Below are 18,905 nucleotides of genomic sequence, written 5' to 3' on the forward strand. Positions count from 1 at the left end.
ATGAATATCCATTTTGTATCTGTGTATTCAAAGTGGTTAGGATAGATATATAGTTACATTCTCTTAATGACTAGAGGGATTTGTTCTAATGATGTTTGTAAAGAGGATACCATGTCCGAATCTTGAACAGCAATTAACCACTAGGAAGAATGTATGCAATGTGTTAATTATTGAAACTATCCTACCAATTTGATTTGAAACTGTCTCACTGCTATTTGTTTCTCAGTAAAATTGTGGAAAAAAAGAAAAAAACAGCGGCGGGCAGCTACTGCCTCCTTTCACAGCAGTCCAGTCATGCTGTGAAGCACACCATTTTCCTACTTTTACTTGGCCAAAACTTACTCTGCATAGCAGGTCTTTTTTTTCTACCTTTAATAAATGTAAAACCTAGCTACCTTCCATGCTAGTCTTGAACAATTCTTTGCTTAAGACACAATGAACTCCAAAACAACCTCTTGAAAGAAATCACAGTATCTCCAAGTCTAGTAACATACTTAGCAGAACCAGAAAAGAGATAAGGCCCTTTGAGGCAACACTTTTTATGGTTTGTTTCTCTTTCTAAAATCTATGGCTAGATGATGCCCTGCCCCTCCTAGCCCATGGCTCTTGTGTTTTTCCCAACCACAGATCCACTCTCATTTCTCTCTACTTTGTTTTCTTCCCTTTTCTGTTTTCAATCAGTAAACAGCTTCCAGGAAGTCTTCAGAGCAGATCATTCAGGGTCACTATGGGCAATCTAGAGTTCACTGTGTCTTTTTGTCCTTTGGCTTCTGTTCTCCACAATACTTTGCTCAGCTTTCTCACTGTTATGGGAAAAGTAATTATTGGTAACTTGTCTCCTGCTTGAGTGGGTGCTTATCCTAGCTTACTCCTTTTTGTGCTCACAGCCTCACCTGTGATTTTTCCCCTGGATGGCCTTTTATCACTGAGTATCACCAGTGAGCCACTCTCCCAGGGTCGTGTTTCATCCCAGTCCACCTTTCTGTCATATTCAGTGGTCATTTTGGTTCACCCTGTGGCTCAGCTACGAAGATTTTGCCATGTTTGCCAGTCATGTTAGTTGGTCATATGAGGGACCACATGATTCTACCATACTTGTTATTCATTTTCTTTTCTTTTTTCAACTGGCCTCATGAGCTTCAGAAAATCTCAAGGCTGTAGCTAAGAGCTAAGGCACAAATTTGGGAGAACACATGGATCTCTCCTCCATTCTCTTTTTGTTTTTTTTTTTTTTTTTGGGCGGGGGCAGAACTGGGGATTGAACTCAGGCCCTTGCGCTTGCCAGGGAAGCGCTTATTCCACTGAGCCATCTCCCCAGCCCTCTCCATTCTCTTTTGAATTAAGTTAGATCCTTTCCTTGTTTTTCCTAACCAATTCAGGTAATTTAGGAACATGTGCTTGGGGTCTGAGTGGACCAAAGGAACTGTCAGTAAAGCTCAAGCAGCAGTGAGATGCAAAAGTAGAACCCTCTTGGTTCTTAAAACTTTTTAAGGACTTTTTGAAGTGGCTTCTACTGTGCTCACTTTGGAAACATACACTAAAGTGGCGTCTCCCTCCACTGCCTTAAACAAGGTACCGAGGTTTTCATAATCAGGGTAAACATAAGGGCTACTGTTTTCAAGGGGTTCCACCCTGATCTCTTAAGAGTACTGTTTCCCAAATGGCTAAAGGAATCCCTGGGAAGGGAGCCTAAACTCATGGGAGTTTCTATAGCAGCCACTAGAGGGCTCCGTTGTTCTTCCTGAGGCGTTAGAGGGCTCTAGGAAGACAACTTCCAGCAGACACCTGCATAGTTAAGTAGTTGAGTCTCACAAGAAATGCTTTGTGGACTCAGTGGTTCTTCTCTTTCTGCATGGGATGCCATCTTAAGGACCCGGGCCTAAGTTGTCTCTACATAGGCCATGTGAAACACCCTGCGGGTTCCAGCCACCTTGCCATTAGACTGTATCCTTAAAAACTGACAGCAATTTGATCTTGAAGATAGTAAGCCAGAGCCCCAGGAGCTCCACCCTTTTCTGCAATGTTTGGGTCCAGCGTGACTAGGAAATGGCTAGAGACGGGTACAGAATGGCGTCTAAATTGTAGTAGTGCTCTTCAACTTGGGCTTTTCTTGCAAAAGGCAAGGAAAATGGTGTGAACCCTTTCTATTCAGGCTTTTATGGTTCCTAATCTCTAGGAAGGCCCATGAAGAGATCTCACCAGTACCACTGCTATCCTGTCCTCAGATGCCTACCTGTCTCTTAGGGGTCTGGGGCTCTCACATCCGTTTCCACTAGAGGCTGGTGCCCCAGAGAAACCCAGTATTTTTTAAAGATGATCCAATTGCTGGACACGACCTTTCCTGTGTTCAAAAATTGGGTTCTAGATGAGGATAAAAGGAAAAGGGCTGAGGAAAAGAAAAGACCAGAATTATAGCTGTCCCAATTGGCAGGGCTTCGAGCACATCTAAGCTGTCCAAGGGGAAACCCAGGCCCAATCGAAGCCTACAAAAAATGGACACTGGGCACCTGACTGTACCAACCCACCCCTGGCATGGGCCCGGCTCTGTGCCCCAGGTGGTCAAAGTGTCTGACTCATGGTGCTGGAGGCTTAACTATCTCCACTATCGGAAGGCAGCTAAGCCAAAAATCTTATCTGCTACTTTGATGAAGACGGAAGCACCCCAGGGGAACCTATAAAGTGCCGTTCAAGGGTATCTCCATCTCCTGCAGGAAACCCTGGGTGACCCTGGATGTCACAGCTAAGTATTTCAATTCCTTTGGTTTCTGTTGTAGCTTCTTTCTCTAAAATCTCTCCTCTAGATCTAATTGAGGTCAAATCAGAGCTTCTTTACTCTTGCTCTGTCATGTCGCTTCAAGGACAAATGGTCAACCCAACCATGAGTTTTAATTGTCCCACAGTGATCTATCCTCTTACTACTACAGGATTTACTAGCAAAATTGGTGGCATTTCTCCAAATCCAGCAAAGACCAAAGCGGATTTTGTCTGTTGGAACTATGCCAAGCCATGCTGCTTGGACACCCCTAAGGTTAGTATTAAAATTTACACTACTCTTACTCCTGCATCATTGATACTTACAAGCTCAGAATTTAAAAAAAAAAAGGAAAATAAATCAAAGGATAATTATAAAAAATATGAAATAAAAAAGATAAGATGGTTAAAAAAGAAAAAAGAAATTCCCCACTGTTGTGAATAGGTGGTTTCCCAGACCCATGCAAGCAGACAGGATATCAGTGAGCTGCCCACCAAACCCTGAGGAGGTATAGTTCATAGATGTGGGTAGGGAGCGGCTGGAGCTGGAAATGGATCGTGTGGTGGGGGCGAGGCAAGCCCTGTTGGAGAACAAAGAGTGCCTGACTCAAGCCACGTGAACAAGCTGCTTCAGTACAGAGAACATCAAACCCTGAGACAATATAAGCAGTGGGTTGTGAGGCAAAAGGGGTGTCATGTGATACCAACCTGTCAAATGTATAAATAAATGTGCTATGGTGGTTGAGCAGTTCTTTTCCTTCCATTGAGAGAGAGGGCTTCACCTGACCTCAGCTCTCTGTGTATTGTCTTTTATCTTTAATTCTCCCTCCTCTTGCCTTCCCCAGCTCTCCCCTTACCCCTGCTGGGAACTTCTATAGCTTCTTAGGCCTGGGCACACTTGATAGAAGTAGCTTTGTCTAAGAAGGGCATTGAAAGTCAGATCATGCAGCTGTCCATTCACAAGTCACTGAAGACAAACCTTGCCCCCAGGGATCTCTGCTCAAAAAACAAAATGAAATAAAACCTCCAGAGCTCATAACCCTTACTCAAGTATTGATACTAAGACAACTATGCCACATGAAGGATGTGCTCCATACCCATGCAACAGTTTGGAAAAAGGAGCTGGCTAACTAATAAACAATCATCTATATAAAGCACAAGTAGGCAACCTTACAACTGTCAAAAGCAGTCTAGTTTTCTAAGTACATCAGTGTCATTCACTGAAAGGGACCCACATCTAAAGTTTCTTTGGGAAGCAAAAGCCTAATTGAGAGGCAAGAAGGGAAGCCTATCAAAAAAGGGATATACCTGAACTTACCACCTAGTCGTATTCCGGATCTCAGAAGGGCTATAACCTTGGCCATCCTTAGAATCCGGGTAATCAGGTTCCCCCCAAAAGTTTGGAGAATTCTGATGGTCCACAGAACCAGGATAATCTGGTTCCCCAAAAGAATGGCAAGGGTTGGGTTGATTTTCAGCACCTGGATAATCAGGCTGTCCCAGGAAGTCTGTGTATGGACTTACTCTGGAACCTGCATAACCTAGACCCCTTCTAGAGCCTGGATGGTTAAAATTGGCTCTCTGGCCAGGATGGTTAGTATTGCCTTTAGCTCCAGGGTAGTCTGCTTCTTCCAAGGTTCCAAAATGATCTAGTTTTCTTCTGGTATTTGCATAATTTTCACTGATTCTGGAATCTGCAAAATCGGGATTTCTTTGAGATCTAGGAGACTCTGGCTTTCTGGGTGAGCCTAAGTGCCGGGGATTGTTCTGGAATTCATTATAATCAGGCTCTGACAGAGATCTGTGATAGTCTGGACTTGTCCTGGAATCTTCAGAATAGGGATTATTCCTGATGTGGGGATAATCTGGAGTACCTGTAGATCCAGGATAATCTGGTTCTGTAAGAGACCCAGAAAAGCCTGGATTTGTTCTGGAGCCTACAGAGTGTGCATTGCTCCTGGAGCTGGGATAGTCTGGATTGTTCTGAGAACCTGGAATATCTAGATAATTCTGAATTTTCAAATACTCCTTGTTATGGTCCTGAGGCCTTGAATAGTCCGGGTAATCTTCATCGTTGGAATAGCTGTTATTCCGGTAGTAGGCAGCCATGCTGGTACCGGGTCTTCACTCCAGAGCGTTACGACCTTTCTACACTTGCAGTCGCTGGAGGATCTTCTCATCAATCTGAAAAACAGAGAGGACAGATAAAGTCAGATTTTTCTCTTTCTTCCTTGCAGGAAGTGCTGGTTATCCTGCAGTGTCCGGTCTTTTCCTTCACAGCGGGGAACACAGCTCCCCAAAAGGAAGACCGTGTTTCCCAGGCTCCTTTGCACATACACGTGGGAATGGGAGTGGTGCAAGTGATGTACCAACATTCAAGTTGTGCCTCTCAAAGAAAGGGGTTATTTTCCCTTTCCCAGGCTTCTCCCTCCTGTCGGCTGGACTGCAGACACAGTCACCACCAGCTCAGACCACGCAGAGGAAGACAACGCGCCGTGCCGCGGGAGAGGGCCTGGGCTGCCGGCGGCTTGGAAGGGCACAGCCACCAAATCAGTGATAGGCAATTGTGCAAGACACTACCAACTTTTTAAAAATCTTGTTAAAACTATTGTTTTGGGGTGTTTGACATAGACAGCAAAAGTTATATCTTAAGCAATACATTGCCTTGCTTGGGGGAAGAGGGCAATGGAAGGCTTAGAAGGACCAGGAACATCTACTGATAAGGGGGCAACAAAGGAAGACTAGTCAATAGGGACTAGAGGATTTAGGAGGGCAGCAGCTGCTGGGACCCTTCCAGACTGAGTAGAGGACTTCATGAGACCATGAGTTCTGATCTGCAGACACAGCACACTTCCCAGTGAGAGGTAATGTGGCTTTACTTTTTTTCTTTCTTTCCTTTTTTTTTTTTTTTTTTTATTTTAAGGAAGGGTCTACAGGGTGTTCAGGGTCTCACTACTAGATCAGACTTGTAGTGATCTGCCTGTTTACAGCCTCCCAAGAGCTGGGGTTACAGGTACGTGCCACCACACCGTCTTAATTGCTGACTCAGCACACCCCGGGGGCAGTGCCGGCACAGCAGGCCTGGGGACCAAATCCCCAGCCCCTCCATCTGCTTTCAGGCGCTCTCATCCACTGAGCTATTTGGCCAGCCCATGGCTTTGCTTTCTAAGTGTGCTGTATTCCTATTTTTATAGTTTAAAGAGAAACAAACAATGAAACAGTTTCAAACAAGTTAGTAGGAAAGTTACAATAATTAATTCACTGCATAATGTTGTCTTTATTGTAGTTATTCAGAGTAGGAGATACAGGCATGACATCTTGTCCAAACAATATTAGCACAAAATTTCCTTTTTAATGAGCTAAGAGAAACTAGCTGTTTAACTATCTTTAACTACCTTGTGTATAAATCTATTTTTTTTTCTTCTTCCCTTTCCCCATCACAATTTACCTTTTCTTTTGAAAAGTATCTTTGTAATTCACAGTATCTATTCCACATTTTGGACTTATTTACTCATTCAGTTTCTCACGCTGGTGAGACAATATGATGTTTACACATACGGGTGTGATTTATTTCACTTATGAGTATGGTCTCAGGTTGCATCCATTTACCTAGAAAAGGCTCCAGTTTATCCGTCTTTGTGGTTGAGTCATACTCTGTTATTAAAAAAAAAAAAAAAAAACTTTTTTGTCAGTTCATCTGTTGATAGGCATCTGGGTTGTTTCCAAGATTCAGCTATTACAAATCGTGCTGCTATAAACTGATGCACATATATTGCTGTGGTACAATGTATTATCTTGGGAAGATATCCAGAAGGGGAATAGCTGAGTCAACCTCTAATTCTAGTTTAGAGTTTTTTGGGTTTTTTTTTTTTTGTACCACGATTTGAACTCAGGATCTTGTGCTTGCCAGGCAAACATTTATACCACTGAGCTCTCTCTCCAGATAATCCTTGTTGTTAAGAATCTTCACAATGATTTCAAAGTGGTTGCACCAGTCTATTCTCCCAGCAACAGTGGAGAAGGGTTACTTTCCCTCCACAGCCCCTCCAGCATTTGTTATCGGTTAATTTTTTTGATGATGATAGGCATTCTCTCTGTGGTGAGATTGTTGTTTTAATTTGAATTTTTTGGATGACCGAGATGTTGAACATCTTTTCATGTATTTACTTGCCATTTGTATTTCTTCATCTGAGATGCCCACTTTTAGATTGTGTCTTTGAATTTGGGAGTTCTGATTTTTTTCAATAGTTTATATGTTCTAGGTATAAGTCCTTTGAGGGACAACTGGCTATAATTTTTCCCACTCTGTGAGTGTCTTTTCACTTTTCACTCTGTTGGTGATTTCTTTTGTTGTGCAAAAGCTTTTTAGTAAGTTGAGATCCCATTTGTTGATTCTTTGTAGTATTTCCCTTGCAGTCTGGGTTTTGTTCATGAAGTTTCTATCTACACCTACGTCTTCAAGATTTCTTTTTTAAAAAATTTATTTATTTATTTAGTACAGGGGCTTGATAAACAGCTCAGAAATCCTTCTGTCTCAGCCTCCCTAGTGCTGGGATTACAGGTGTGCACTAGCTGGTTCACTGGCTGGCATGGTGCGCCCAGGGTTCTGGGGCTGGCATGGCATGCGATACTGGCGATCAAACTCAGGTCCTTGGGCTTTCCAGGCAGGTGCTTAGACCATGGAGCTATCTCCCCAACCCAAGATTTCAACATATTTTCTCTTCTAGTAAATTTAGTGTTTTTATTTTAATATTTAGGTCTTTGATCTATTTTCACTTTAGTTTAGTGCATGGTGATAGATATGGGCCTAGTTTTAGTATTCAGTATGTGGAAAGCCAGTTATTCCAGCACCATTCATTTATTAAAGAGGCTATCTTTCTTCCAGTGAACATGTTTGGCTACTTTGTCAAACATAAGTGTGTCTGGGATTGCATCTACATCTTCTGTTCTGTTCCACTATTCCTCAGGCCTGTTTTCTTGCCAATACCATGCTGATTTTATCACAGTAGCTGGGTAGTATAATTTCAGGTCTGGTATTGTGCCCCCCTAACTTGCCTTTGTTACCCAGGCTTATTTTTGCTATTCTAGGTCTCTTCATGTTCCAGACGATTTTTAGGAATATTTTCTCTAGATCTGTGAGGTCTATTAATGGTATTCTGATTGAGACTGCATTAAATCTGTGTAACAGTTTTGGGAGTGCAGCCATTTTCACAATGCTGGCTCTTCCTATCCAAAAGCAAGGGATATCTCTCCATTTTCTGATATCCTATTGAATCTCCTTTTTTAGGGTACTCTAGTTTTCACTGTGTATCTGTTTTTACCTACCGATTTCCCCTTCTTTTGGCATTGATGCCATGATTGTCTTCTGTCATCCTCTCTTCCCTCATCTTAGTCCTTGACTAAGATATTGGCTAAAGGTTGATTGCCTTCCTGACCAGCTCCAGGATGGTCACATGACCCAGGTCTGGCCAATCAGGACCTTGCCCTGGTCACAGGCTATGGCTCAGGAACCGGTTCATAACTCATCAGTCCTCTAAAGTAGGGGCCCCCAATCACCAGGCCACAGACTGCTACTGGTTATGGACCAGGCCAGAGAGCAGGAAGTGAGCGATGGACAATCGTGTGCAGCATCTGTGTTTACACCGCTTCCATTCTGCCTATCAGATCAGTGGCAGCACGGGGCTCTCATAGGAGCACAAACCCCACTGTGACCTGTACATGTGAGCGATCTGGGTTGTTTTGCAGTCACCCTGAAGCCATTCTCACCACCCCAACCCCCTTCTACTAAAAAACTGGCTTCCACCAATTTGATCTCTGGTGCCAAATAGGCTAGGGACTGCTGCTCTTGGACCTGAACTAGACTTATGAAGAAAATGTTACTATTTCAAAAGGGAGGGAATGTAAGTGTGGAGCTGCTCGAGCTGCATCAGTGGGAACAGAGAAAAAAAATAAGTAAGAGAGATAATTTAAAGGAAGAGTCCAGGGCGTCCCCTGGAGCTTGAGTAGCAGCATGTGGATATCAAAGACAATGGGCAGAATGAAGTAAGAGGGCGGAAGTCCAAAAATGTATTTCACATAGCCAGCCAAAGAAACTTCAGGTCCAAAAACAAAGCAAAACCAGTTACTACTAATCTTAAGAAGACAAACATTGTGAATGATGAAAAGGTGCACAAAATGAATAATGCTTTTGTAAACATTCAGAAGGAACCTGCACTCTTCTCAAAAAGGCTGACTCTTGAACCTCAGCAGAAAGAGCTGATTTTTTTTTTTTTTTTTTTTTTTTTGAAAGGGCGGATTTCTCTACTGAAAGAATAAAGTTCTTGTGTATTTTTTTCAGAACCGGGGGATTGAACTCAGGCCCTTGCTCTTGCTAGGGACGCACATATTCCACTGAGCCATCTCCCTGGCCCCCAGAAAGAGCTGATTAATCAACCACATCATGAAAATGAACCAGTATTTTTTTTTAAAAGAAAGAAAAAGAAAATGAACCAGTTAATGTTGACGAAGCTACAAGTTTAACAGCTTAATTGTAATATAATAAAGAGATGTAGCAAATTCAAAAAACTCAATAAAAAAATAAAGAAGAGTCAATAGGTTCTGTTGGCCCATTCAATATGGGATGGGTGAGAAATGAAATGAAAGACAAACAGAGCCACAGTTTCAAGCCACATGATAAAATAAATAATGATGCCTTTGAAAGAAGGAAGTAGAAAATTTATAAAGCCCAACCAATATTTACAAGTTTATCTCTATGTACATGATGAGGCTCAGACTTTTTGAGTAATAAGAGTTAAAGACAATATTAACTTTCTGCCGTCACTGATAGTTTCAAAATATTCATTGGCCGATTCAGTTTCCTATGTCTCAGCACAACAGAGGTCTGTTTTTCTTTATTTTTCTCCTGCCTGGTTTCCTTAACAACATCTGCCCCCTACTCTCAGCCACTTCAGGCTGGGTGTAGACATTGGACCCAATCAGAATTATTTTCTTTCTGGCCATGGGGATAGGGTCAGGGCATATCATGCAGTCAGAGCCAATGAGATTCAGTTCTAGTTTTATTAGAATTTCAGGGAAGAAAACAGCTCAGTCTCTCTGCGTGGCTTAGGATTAGGAATTTTAAGATTGAAGTTGCCAGTGGTCACAGAAGGGACAAAAGGTTTCCTGAAAGGGATGCCACCCAGAGAGAGCACAGCTGAGAGAGAAAGAATGACCAGGTGCTGGTGACATCATTTAAGCACCTGGATCCAGCCGTACCTGAGGGCAGATGACACCAGCTACTTGAGTCATCACGTTTGCTTTTTGACTTATGTTTAAGCTTGTTATTTGCAAATTAAAGAGAAGAATTCTGACCAGTATGTGGACTTTGCAAGAAGAAACACCTACACACAGTGCACCACTATGAAGACTAAATGCTAAACCTTATATAAACATTTTTTTTGCAACACGGAATTTGAACCCATTTGTTTGCTTGTAGAAATTATTGTTTATGCACAAGGAATTTCTGTGACCCACCAAAACCTAAGCAAGCATATTCAAGAAATTAAAGAAATAAGTATGTCTACCAAAAGATAACAAGGATGTTCACAGAAACAATTTTTCTTTTCATGAGAGCAAAAAGCTGGAAGCAACTCAAATGTCATTCAGTAGTGGAATAAGAGAATTAATTGGGGCATATTTATACTGTGAAATACTACCTGGCGATAACCAAGGATGAGTGTGTTACATGCTGTATCAGGGGCGAGTCTCACAGAGGAAAGACGCGGAAGCAGCTGGACACAAAAGACCACGCTCCATACAACGGTCACACAAGTGCAAAGCTTGGGGCCCTAACGTGGTGATGAGAACCAGAATATGTCGGGGAGGGAAGAAGGCGGGGAATGATGAGGAACTGCCACGAGGGAGTCTTTGGGGTGCTGAATGGTGATCGTGGGTTATGTGGGGGGCATAAATGTATATGAGTAAGTCTTCGTCAAGTGTAACTTAAGAATGCATATATTTCTACAAACGTGTTACTCCTAAGTTTTAATAATACAGTGAAAGTGAAAAGAGACCTAAACTAGAAGACATAACATGAAGTCTGTTTCTCCAAGGGGCCATCACAGCAGTTGAACAAAACAGCTTAGGTGCACAAATATTTCCGATTTTTTTTATAGATAAATTGGAGAAAATTTGAATTAATGGAAACAAAAGGTAGATGAGAACATGACATAGTACCAGAATTGAATCATCTACCTGTGTGATGGTATGAAATGAAAATGCTAAAAATAAAAAAAGCATTTGGTATCACTTAGAACCAAGTTTCTGTTTGCTGGCTGTGTGGGCCTGGGAAGTCACTTAACCTCTCCAACCCTGTTTCTGCACCATTAACACTGCATATAATAGTATCTCGCAGGGCCACTGCAAAGAAACGTTCACTGAACTGAGTGATTACTTAGCACTATTTTTATTTATGTGTAATGTAAGTACCAGAAGTTTTCACAAGGGGGCTGGTGAGATGGCTCAGTGGTCTAAAGCACCTACTTAGAACAAGCTTAACGAAGAACAGGGACCACAGTTCAATCCCCCAGCACCACATGCCAGCCAGCCCCGCCCCCTGGTGGGCTGAGCTGGCCACACACACACACACACACACACACACACACAAATAAATAAAATTTTAAAAAAAAGTTTTCAGAAGAGTCAGTTGATAATGAAAGTCACGCATTCAACCAGGACATGACCCAAGAAACAAGAAGTATCTCAGAATGAGGCAGAAGAAGCAATCCTACCAGATTGTAACTGAGAACTAAATTTTGCTGTGAGCCACTTACTTAGACTAATAGGAAATCTCTGTGGTTATGTAACATTCATTATTTGTGAAAAAGAGGAAATTTATCTCTTTTCTAGATGGCCGCGCTGTTCCTCAGGATCAGATTCTGAGCTTATCACGAGAGCCCTTCCAAAGGGAGCTGATAACAGCTCGGTGAAGCCGCGCTCACAGTCTCCCTGGAGCGGTGACCCTCCAGGTCACCATGAGGTGCCACGTAGCCCGTCAGATCAGGTAATACGCTGGAAGCATTGGCAGCCATGTCACTTTGAGCCAGAGTCTTTGAGAACCAAAGTCAGCCCCTCTCTCTAGCTCCCTTTCCTTCTGCCCTTGCAGACAGTGACATCCAGATAGGGACCTGTCTGACACACTGGGCTCCTGCATAGGTACCTGCCAACCCACAGCAGCTCTCGTGAGCAAGAAATAAACTTCATGCATTGAGACCTTGAGATTTTGACTTTGTTTTGTTGCAACAAAGCTCAGTGATACTGATAGCCATACTGTTACAAATCCTTTTGTTCATTGTTTCGATCTCGTGTGTGTGTGTGTGTGTGTGTGTGTGTGTGTGTATGAGGTGTGATTGAAAAATACAGTGAATGCTTTCAAAAAAAATCATCACAGGGGGCCTGGCCCTAGCTCAGTCCTTTACGTGGCTGCTTCCACAAAGCTGTCAGCCTCAGGTTGCTGGAGTTCGATCCTCACAACACTCCAGCCGGCCAAAAGTGCCCTGAAGGCATTCGAGGAGCCAAAAAAAAAAAATCATCACAGTAAAAGACCCATTACTATGAATCCCCCTCAAAATAGTCCCCTTGCTTCAAACCCTCTTACCTTATTGTTCTTGCCACATTTTAAAGCAGTGTCACAAGCTGTCTTCTGTGAGTAGCTTTAATTGCCCTGTCATGGCTGCCTCAATGTCCTGAATTGATCCAAAATGTTTACTTTTCATGGTCATTTTGACTTTAGTGGGGAGCCCAAAGCAGCACGATGCCAGATCCGGTGAATAAGGTGCGCAAAGGCACATCGTAACATGTTTATGAGGCCGCCTTTCCAGGAGATGGCCACGGCAGCAGCAGTCACAGTATTTTATCACTCCCATAAAGGCACTCATGAGAGGGGACTCAGAACTGCTTCAGAAAGTGGCCAGAGCAGGGGGGAGGCATGTTTGAAGTAAGAGCATCATGAGGGATGTTCACGGCTATGCAGCTGTCACTGCCTGTGGACGCCTCAGATTGAGGATTTGAGATGGCCCACTGTCACACCCTCCTGCCACTCGGCCAGCTCCTGCAGAAGTGGCCATGCTGGACCTGGATTGGCCGCGAACCGCTCACTGTCAGAAACACGCGCCATCAGGGTCCCTGTGTGTCAGCTGCTCTGCTAGCCACGCACACAACTTAACTGTCAGGAAGCACCAGGGGCTGCTGATGTGACGTGTTTTTTAAATTTAAACATTTGGTGTATATTTTGATTGCATCTTCACTGTATGTGTATGCCCATGTTTGTACGCCGCATAGATGGACCGTGATATGTATGGTACGGAGAGGGATAATAATATATGCACTATGCATCCATAATACATACTAAATATGTAGGTATATATGTACTATATGTGTGTATATGTGTAGTATCTATGTATTTGTATGAGTAAATATATTCACAGATTGTGTGTGTATAACAGCCATCCTTCCTTGTATCTTCTATGTCTGGATTTAACCAACCTTGTACTGAAAATATTTTTTAGCCAATGAATACTATGAGACATACACAGACTTTTCCTTGTTACTATTCCCTAAGCAATGCAGTGTACAACCTATTTTTTTGTTGCATTTACGTTGTATCAGATACTATAAATGCAATGCAGATGATTTCACGTATAGAGGATTGTGTAGGTTCTAATTAATTGTGATGTAATCTTATGTCAGGGACTTCAGTACCTATGAATTTTGGGATCTGTGGGGGTCCTAGAACCATCCTCTCTTCTCCACACCCTGCCTGATACTAAGGGGATGTATGCTGTGTATTTACTCAGTATACCCACATTTATCTCTCTACATATAGTAGGCATATTATACATATACAGTCATAGAACACAGATTAAGCAGATGGCTACATAGATGACCGACAGATGAGATCAGCCAAGGCAGGTTCCTTCCATTCAGTCCTCTGTTCTGAGGTCCCTGACAGGGGCTCATGTGCAGCATGTCTCCTTCACAGTGCAGGCACAAATGATGTTCCACCTGCCATCACCTGCAGTGGAATAAATTTCTAAACAAACAAAAGCCAAGCCCACAGAAAAGTCCTGGTAAAAAGAAAGAAGAGGAAATGCCCACAAGGAAATAATCTTACAATATTTGTCAAATAACATGGGACTGCCCTTCCAAGAAACTTTTTAGCTTCCTAGTAACGTAAGGGAGGCAAATAAATATGCTTCCCGTTCAGAGAAATGAAAATCTCTCTTGGCATCTTGGAAAGAGCACAGAGGGCATTGCATTTTTTTCCTTTTTTCTTTTTTTGTTTGTTTCTTAGGAATTTCCTCAATAAGAGCAATGGGACCATCTACTCCAAAGCTACCTTTTGCTATCTCATTTAGGCTTTCTTACTTCTCTGGTGCAATTATTTTAATTGCTTTCCCCAGCAGTGATGAGCCCTCCTAGTCTGGCTGTCAGGCTGACTTATTTCATGGTTCAAGCCTTCTGGTTTTAATGGGCCATCACAGTCACTCAGCGAATCCAGGGACCTGGGGATAAGCCACATCATAGAGTTCAGTCTCTCTCTGGCTCTCTGCTATACCTCCTAACCAGCCAACACGCCCACTTAAGTTCTTTATCACCCAGTAACCTCACAAGACATGGGACTCAGATCACCAAGGGTTCTTAGGCCAAGTTAGTCTGCATAACAAACTGGAAACAATTCAAAACCCACCTACAGCAGGTGGAGTGCTTAGAAGGAAAGCTTTATGGCAGTTTGGATGGTGCACACCTGTAATCCCAGCACTTGGGAGGGACGAGCAGTGCCATGAGTTCAAGGCCAGCCTGGGCCACACATGAGTTCAAGGCCAGGCCAGGCTGCATAAGCAAGAAACCAAGAAAGTAGGCAGGCAAGCCAGCAAGCAAGCAGACAGGAGGAAGGAAAGTGAGGGGGAGAGGGGAAGGGATAGAAGGGAGGGGAGGGGAGCGGAAGGGGAGGGGGAGGAAGAGCGAGGAGGAGGAAGGGGAGGAGGAGGAGGAGGAGGAAGAAGAGGAGGAGGAGGAGGGGGAGGGGGAGGAGGAGGAGGAAGAGGAACAAAAAAAGAAAGAAGCAGGCTTTAGAGAGGCCTGTACACCAGCAGATGGCCAGCTCTGGCTCGTCTCTGGGGTCCTTTTTCATCTGCTGTGGCCATGCAGACTGTAAAGGTCAGAAGGTTAATTTTATCACAGCAGCCTTGTAGTATAATTTCAGGTCAGGAATTGTAATGCCTCCTGCCTTGTCTTTATTGCCCAGGATCGCCTTCGCTATTCTAGGTCTTTTCTGATTACAAATAAATTTTAGGAATGATTTCTCTAGCTCTGCGAGGTATATTGGTGGTAGTTTGATAGAGATTGCATTAAATCTGTACAGCAATTTTGGGAGTATATGGCCATCTTCACAATATTGGTTCTTCCTACCCAGGAGCAGGGAATATCTTTCCATTTTCTGAAATCCTCTATGATGTCTGCATCTTGTACAGCAAATAACCACTACAAAGACAGTATGCAATGTGTTAATTATTGAAACTGTCCTACCAATTTGATTTGAAACTGTCTCATTGCTATTTGTCTATCAATAAAATTATGGAAAAAAATAGAAAATTAACTGGAAAAAAAAAAAGGTTAATTTTGCTAATTGAAACCATTTGTTACCTGAAAGGCAGGAAAGAAGCCAGACCCTTATAAAACTTCAAGGCTGGGCAGCACCAAAGGCAGTCACCCCACAGGATGTAAAGTGAGGCCACGGTTGGCCCTTCTGACTTCTAGTGAGGTGAATTTTGTCATGCCATGAGCACAAGGCGACCTTCCAAGCCACATGAAGAAATCCTCGCTCTTGATGTGCCCATAACTGACACAAGGCACACACTTATTCAGGACTGTCAGTCAGAATCGTAAAAGTGCCTGCCATGGAGGCCTATACCTCCAGCTACACAGGCGGTTCAAGCAGAAAGACTGTAAGTTTGAGGCCAGCCTGGGCAAACTTAATGAGATCCTGTCTCAAAATAAAATTTTTAAAAAAGCTCAGGATGTAGCTCAGGGGTAGAGCATTTACCTACCATCGGTGAGACCCTGGGTTCAATTCCTCGTGACAAAAAAATTCATGAAAGTGATCAATCCTGTAGAAACTCTTAACTAGTTCCAATGAGTAAAACAGGACAAACTAAAGTATTTTAAAAATCGTTTTAGTGAGATGGGAAGGAAGAGGGAAAACCTATGACTACTGATACTCTATTTTGTCAATAAGGTCATTAAAAATCATGACCACAGTCAGAACAGGCTATCACTATTTATGCACACAACATTTTATGGATATTTTTAAAAAGGAAGAGAAAGTGGCCCAGCCTCAGAAGAAAGGGCAGTCCACTTAGTGGAATACATTTAGTCCCTGAAAATTTACTCCTTCACCCTGATTGTTGCTTACTTGGTTCCACATAATTGCAAGCTTCACCCGATCAATTTAGTCTGTCCATGCTACTGGAAACTGGTGGCACCCTCTGTCCTCTCTGTTCTCAGGCTAGCTTTTAAAAAATGTTTTATTTTTAGTCAAGTGTGGTGGCATACTATTGTTGCAGGCAGCCTGAAATAGATAAGAAATATTATAGGTAGTTAGACAGGGACAGGCCCTCGAAGGGGATGACAAAGACCAGACACCTCACTGGGGGAGATGCTCCTGGTGTGAGCCAGACCTAAAGATCAAACAAATGCTGACCTCCCTACAGTTGGCATCCAGGATTGCTCATTAGTCAGGAAGAATCATCGACTGAAGGCCACCAGATAAGGTCGCCCGCTTGCTACGTGACTCGCTACCCCATTTGGTCCTAGGCCTAATAAATTTTACCTGAGCAATGGTGCTTGTAATCTCATTGGTTGACCATAGTTTTGTCCCACCCTGTATCTGCCTAAGCAGGACCCCTTTGTCTCTACCTTAGCTCCACATGGTTTTGTCCTATAAAAATAACCTGAAGGAGACAGCTTCCTGGGCAACCCGCTCGGGACCCCCTTCTGTCCCTCTCCGACAGAAGCTTTCCTTTCCAATAAAGTTTTACCTTCAGCCTCCGTTTGTTCCTAAAATTCATTCTTCAGTTTTAGAGAACACGAACTCATTCAAGCCGGGTTGGGAATTTCACGTCCCTATATCACTATAATTCTAGCATTCGGGAGGCTGAGACAGGAGGATCACCTTGAGTTTGAGGCCAGCCTGGGCTATGCAGTGAGTTTAAAGCTATCCTGAACTACATAGTAAAACCTTCTCAAAAAATAAGTAAAATAAAATAAAATAAATTAGGTGTTTACCTCTGGGTTTAATCTTCAATACTGCCAAATGTTTTATTTTTTGACTATGCATAATTTTATATATTAATGAGGTACATGTGACTTTTTTGAGATAGAGCTTTCCTGCACAGTTCAGGTTGGACTTGAATTCACTTTATGGCCTACACTGGCCTTGAACTTGGAGCTATCCTCCTACCTCAGCCTCCCAAGTACTGGGATTACAGTTGCAGCCACCACACCCAGCTATGATATTTTGACTTGTGTACACATTGCATAATGGCCAGTTCAGGGAAATTAGCATACACATTACCTGAACTGATCATTTCTGTATAATAAGTACACTCAAAAATCTCCCTTTTTTTTTTTTTTTTTTTTTTGCGGAACCAGGGATTGAACTCATGCCCTTGCACTTGCCAGATAAGCACTTATTCTACTGAGCCGTCTCCCCATCCTTCTCCTGTTTTGGGATGTACAATATGTTATTAGTAGTTAGATTCACTCTTCTGTATCAGGCTTTTGATGGGAGCTGAGCTACAATGATTTGTGGAAATTCTGATCTCTGTCACTGGCCCGATCTAAATATTCCATGTTACAATCTGAGCTGCAGGTCCTAAAAAAATCAAGAGCGAGTCCTGTGGCCTTTATGCAATGGGCCTTATCCTGTTCATCCTAGGTGCCCTTGCAAGTGGGAGGTGCTAGCTCAAATCCCTCCTTGTCATATTTTCTCTTAGTAACTTAAAAGAAACAGTAGACTGTGGCAAACTATAGAGGATTAAAGAACAAATAGCAACAAATGCAACCAGCGCTCTCTGTCTGAAAACTCAGCTTCTACACCGTCACCCACAGATACTTTTCAGGGAAGATCCTGAATCCAGTCCCCTACCGATACTGAGAAGTGACTGAATAAACGATAAAGATAGTAAGTAGAATTAATTTTTCCAACTAAAATATATATTTATATATAATTTATGAATTACATAAATAAATGTTTTTATATGCAAATACCATAACCTACGTTTTACTGTTTTGTGTTAGCTTTGGCCACAGGCCTCAATGCCATTACAAACAAATGCTCTGCGATTCTTTTGTCCTTAGTGGGTAATACATAGAACCAGGAAATAAAAGTAGCATAAATAGTCTCTCATCACAGCTGGGGGAAACCCTCACGGAAACTTTGCCTTGTAACTAAATACCTATTGGTATAAGGCCTGGAGCTTTTGACAGAGTGCTTGGTGTCCTGTCCATCGCCACACTGCTGGAATGGCTATGACTGGAGACCGCATTCACAATACTGAATAGGAGGAGAATAGAAATCCTACACAGCCAAAGAGCTGTGTCCTCTGGTTCTCTTGTTATACTTCACAAAAACTTTTACCAAGATTTCAAAAATTCACTTAATTCCCGAGGAAGGTAATATATTTCATGAATGCAAAGAGAATATAATAATTTATCTTGATAAGTAAAAGTGGGTTGGAAGCTAGAAAATGAATTCTAATCACATACAGGGTATACCTTAGGGCAAAAAAAATCCATCAAGAAAATAGTCTAACATACTTCATTTACCACAAAAGTAGCAAAAGCTTCTTGGCACATCAGATTATGATGAATTCTACTGTAGTTTTTACATAAGAGGGGACTGGAGAGGCAGTTCAGTGGGAGAGCACATGCTTAGCATGTGGTTTTAACCCTCTGTACAAAAATAAACAAACAGAAAAAGGGATGGAAGAGATGGCCAATGTCACCAATTAATTTCTACAAGTAGAATTTAGGAAAAACCTAGAGGGCTGGGGGTGTAGCTCAGTGGTACAGTACTCGCCTAGCATGCCTGTGGCCCTGGGTTTGGTCCCCAGAAC

General features: G+C 42.6%; 1 protein-coding gene across 3 annotated transcripts in view; it reads right to left on the reverse strand.

Moving 5' to 3' along the window:
- The window catches only part of Tmc5 (transmembrane channel like 5), a 96,507-nt gene that overhangs the window by 62,333 nt on the left and 15,269 nt on the right, over nucleotides 1-18,905 (reverse strand). For all 3 annotated transcript variants that reach the window (XM_023704677.1, XM_023704678.1, XM_023704676.1), the window contains exon 3: nucleotides 4,070-4,935. In XM_023704677.1, coding sequence (XP_023560445.1) covers nucleotides 4,070-4,860 — 791 coding nt within the window. In that variant the 5' untranslated portion in view covers nucleotides 4,861-4,935. The remainder of the gene's footprint in view (nucleotides 1-4,069; nucleotides 4,936-18,905) is intronic.

Source organism: Octodon degus, unplaced genomic scaffold, assembly GCF_000260255.1.
Source record: "Octodon degus isolate 3935 unplaced genomic scaffold, OctDeg1.0 scaffold00200, whole genome shotgun sequence".
NCBI lineage: Eukaryota > Metazoa > Chordata > Mammalia > Rodentia > Octodontidae > Octodon > Octodon degus.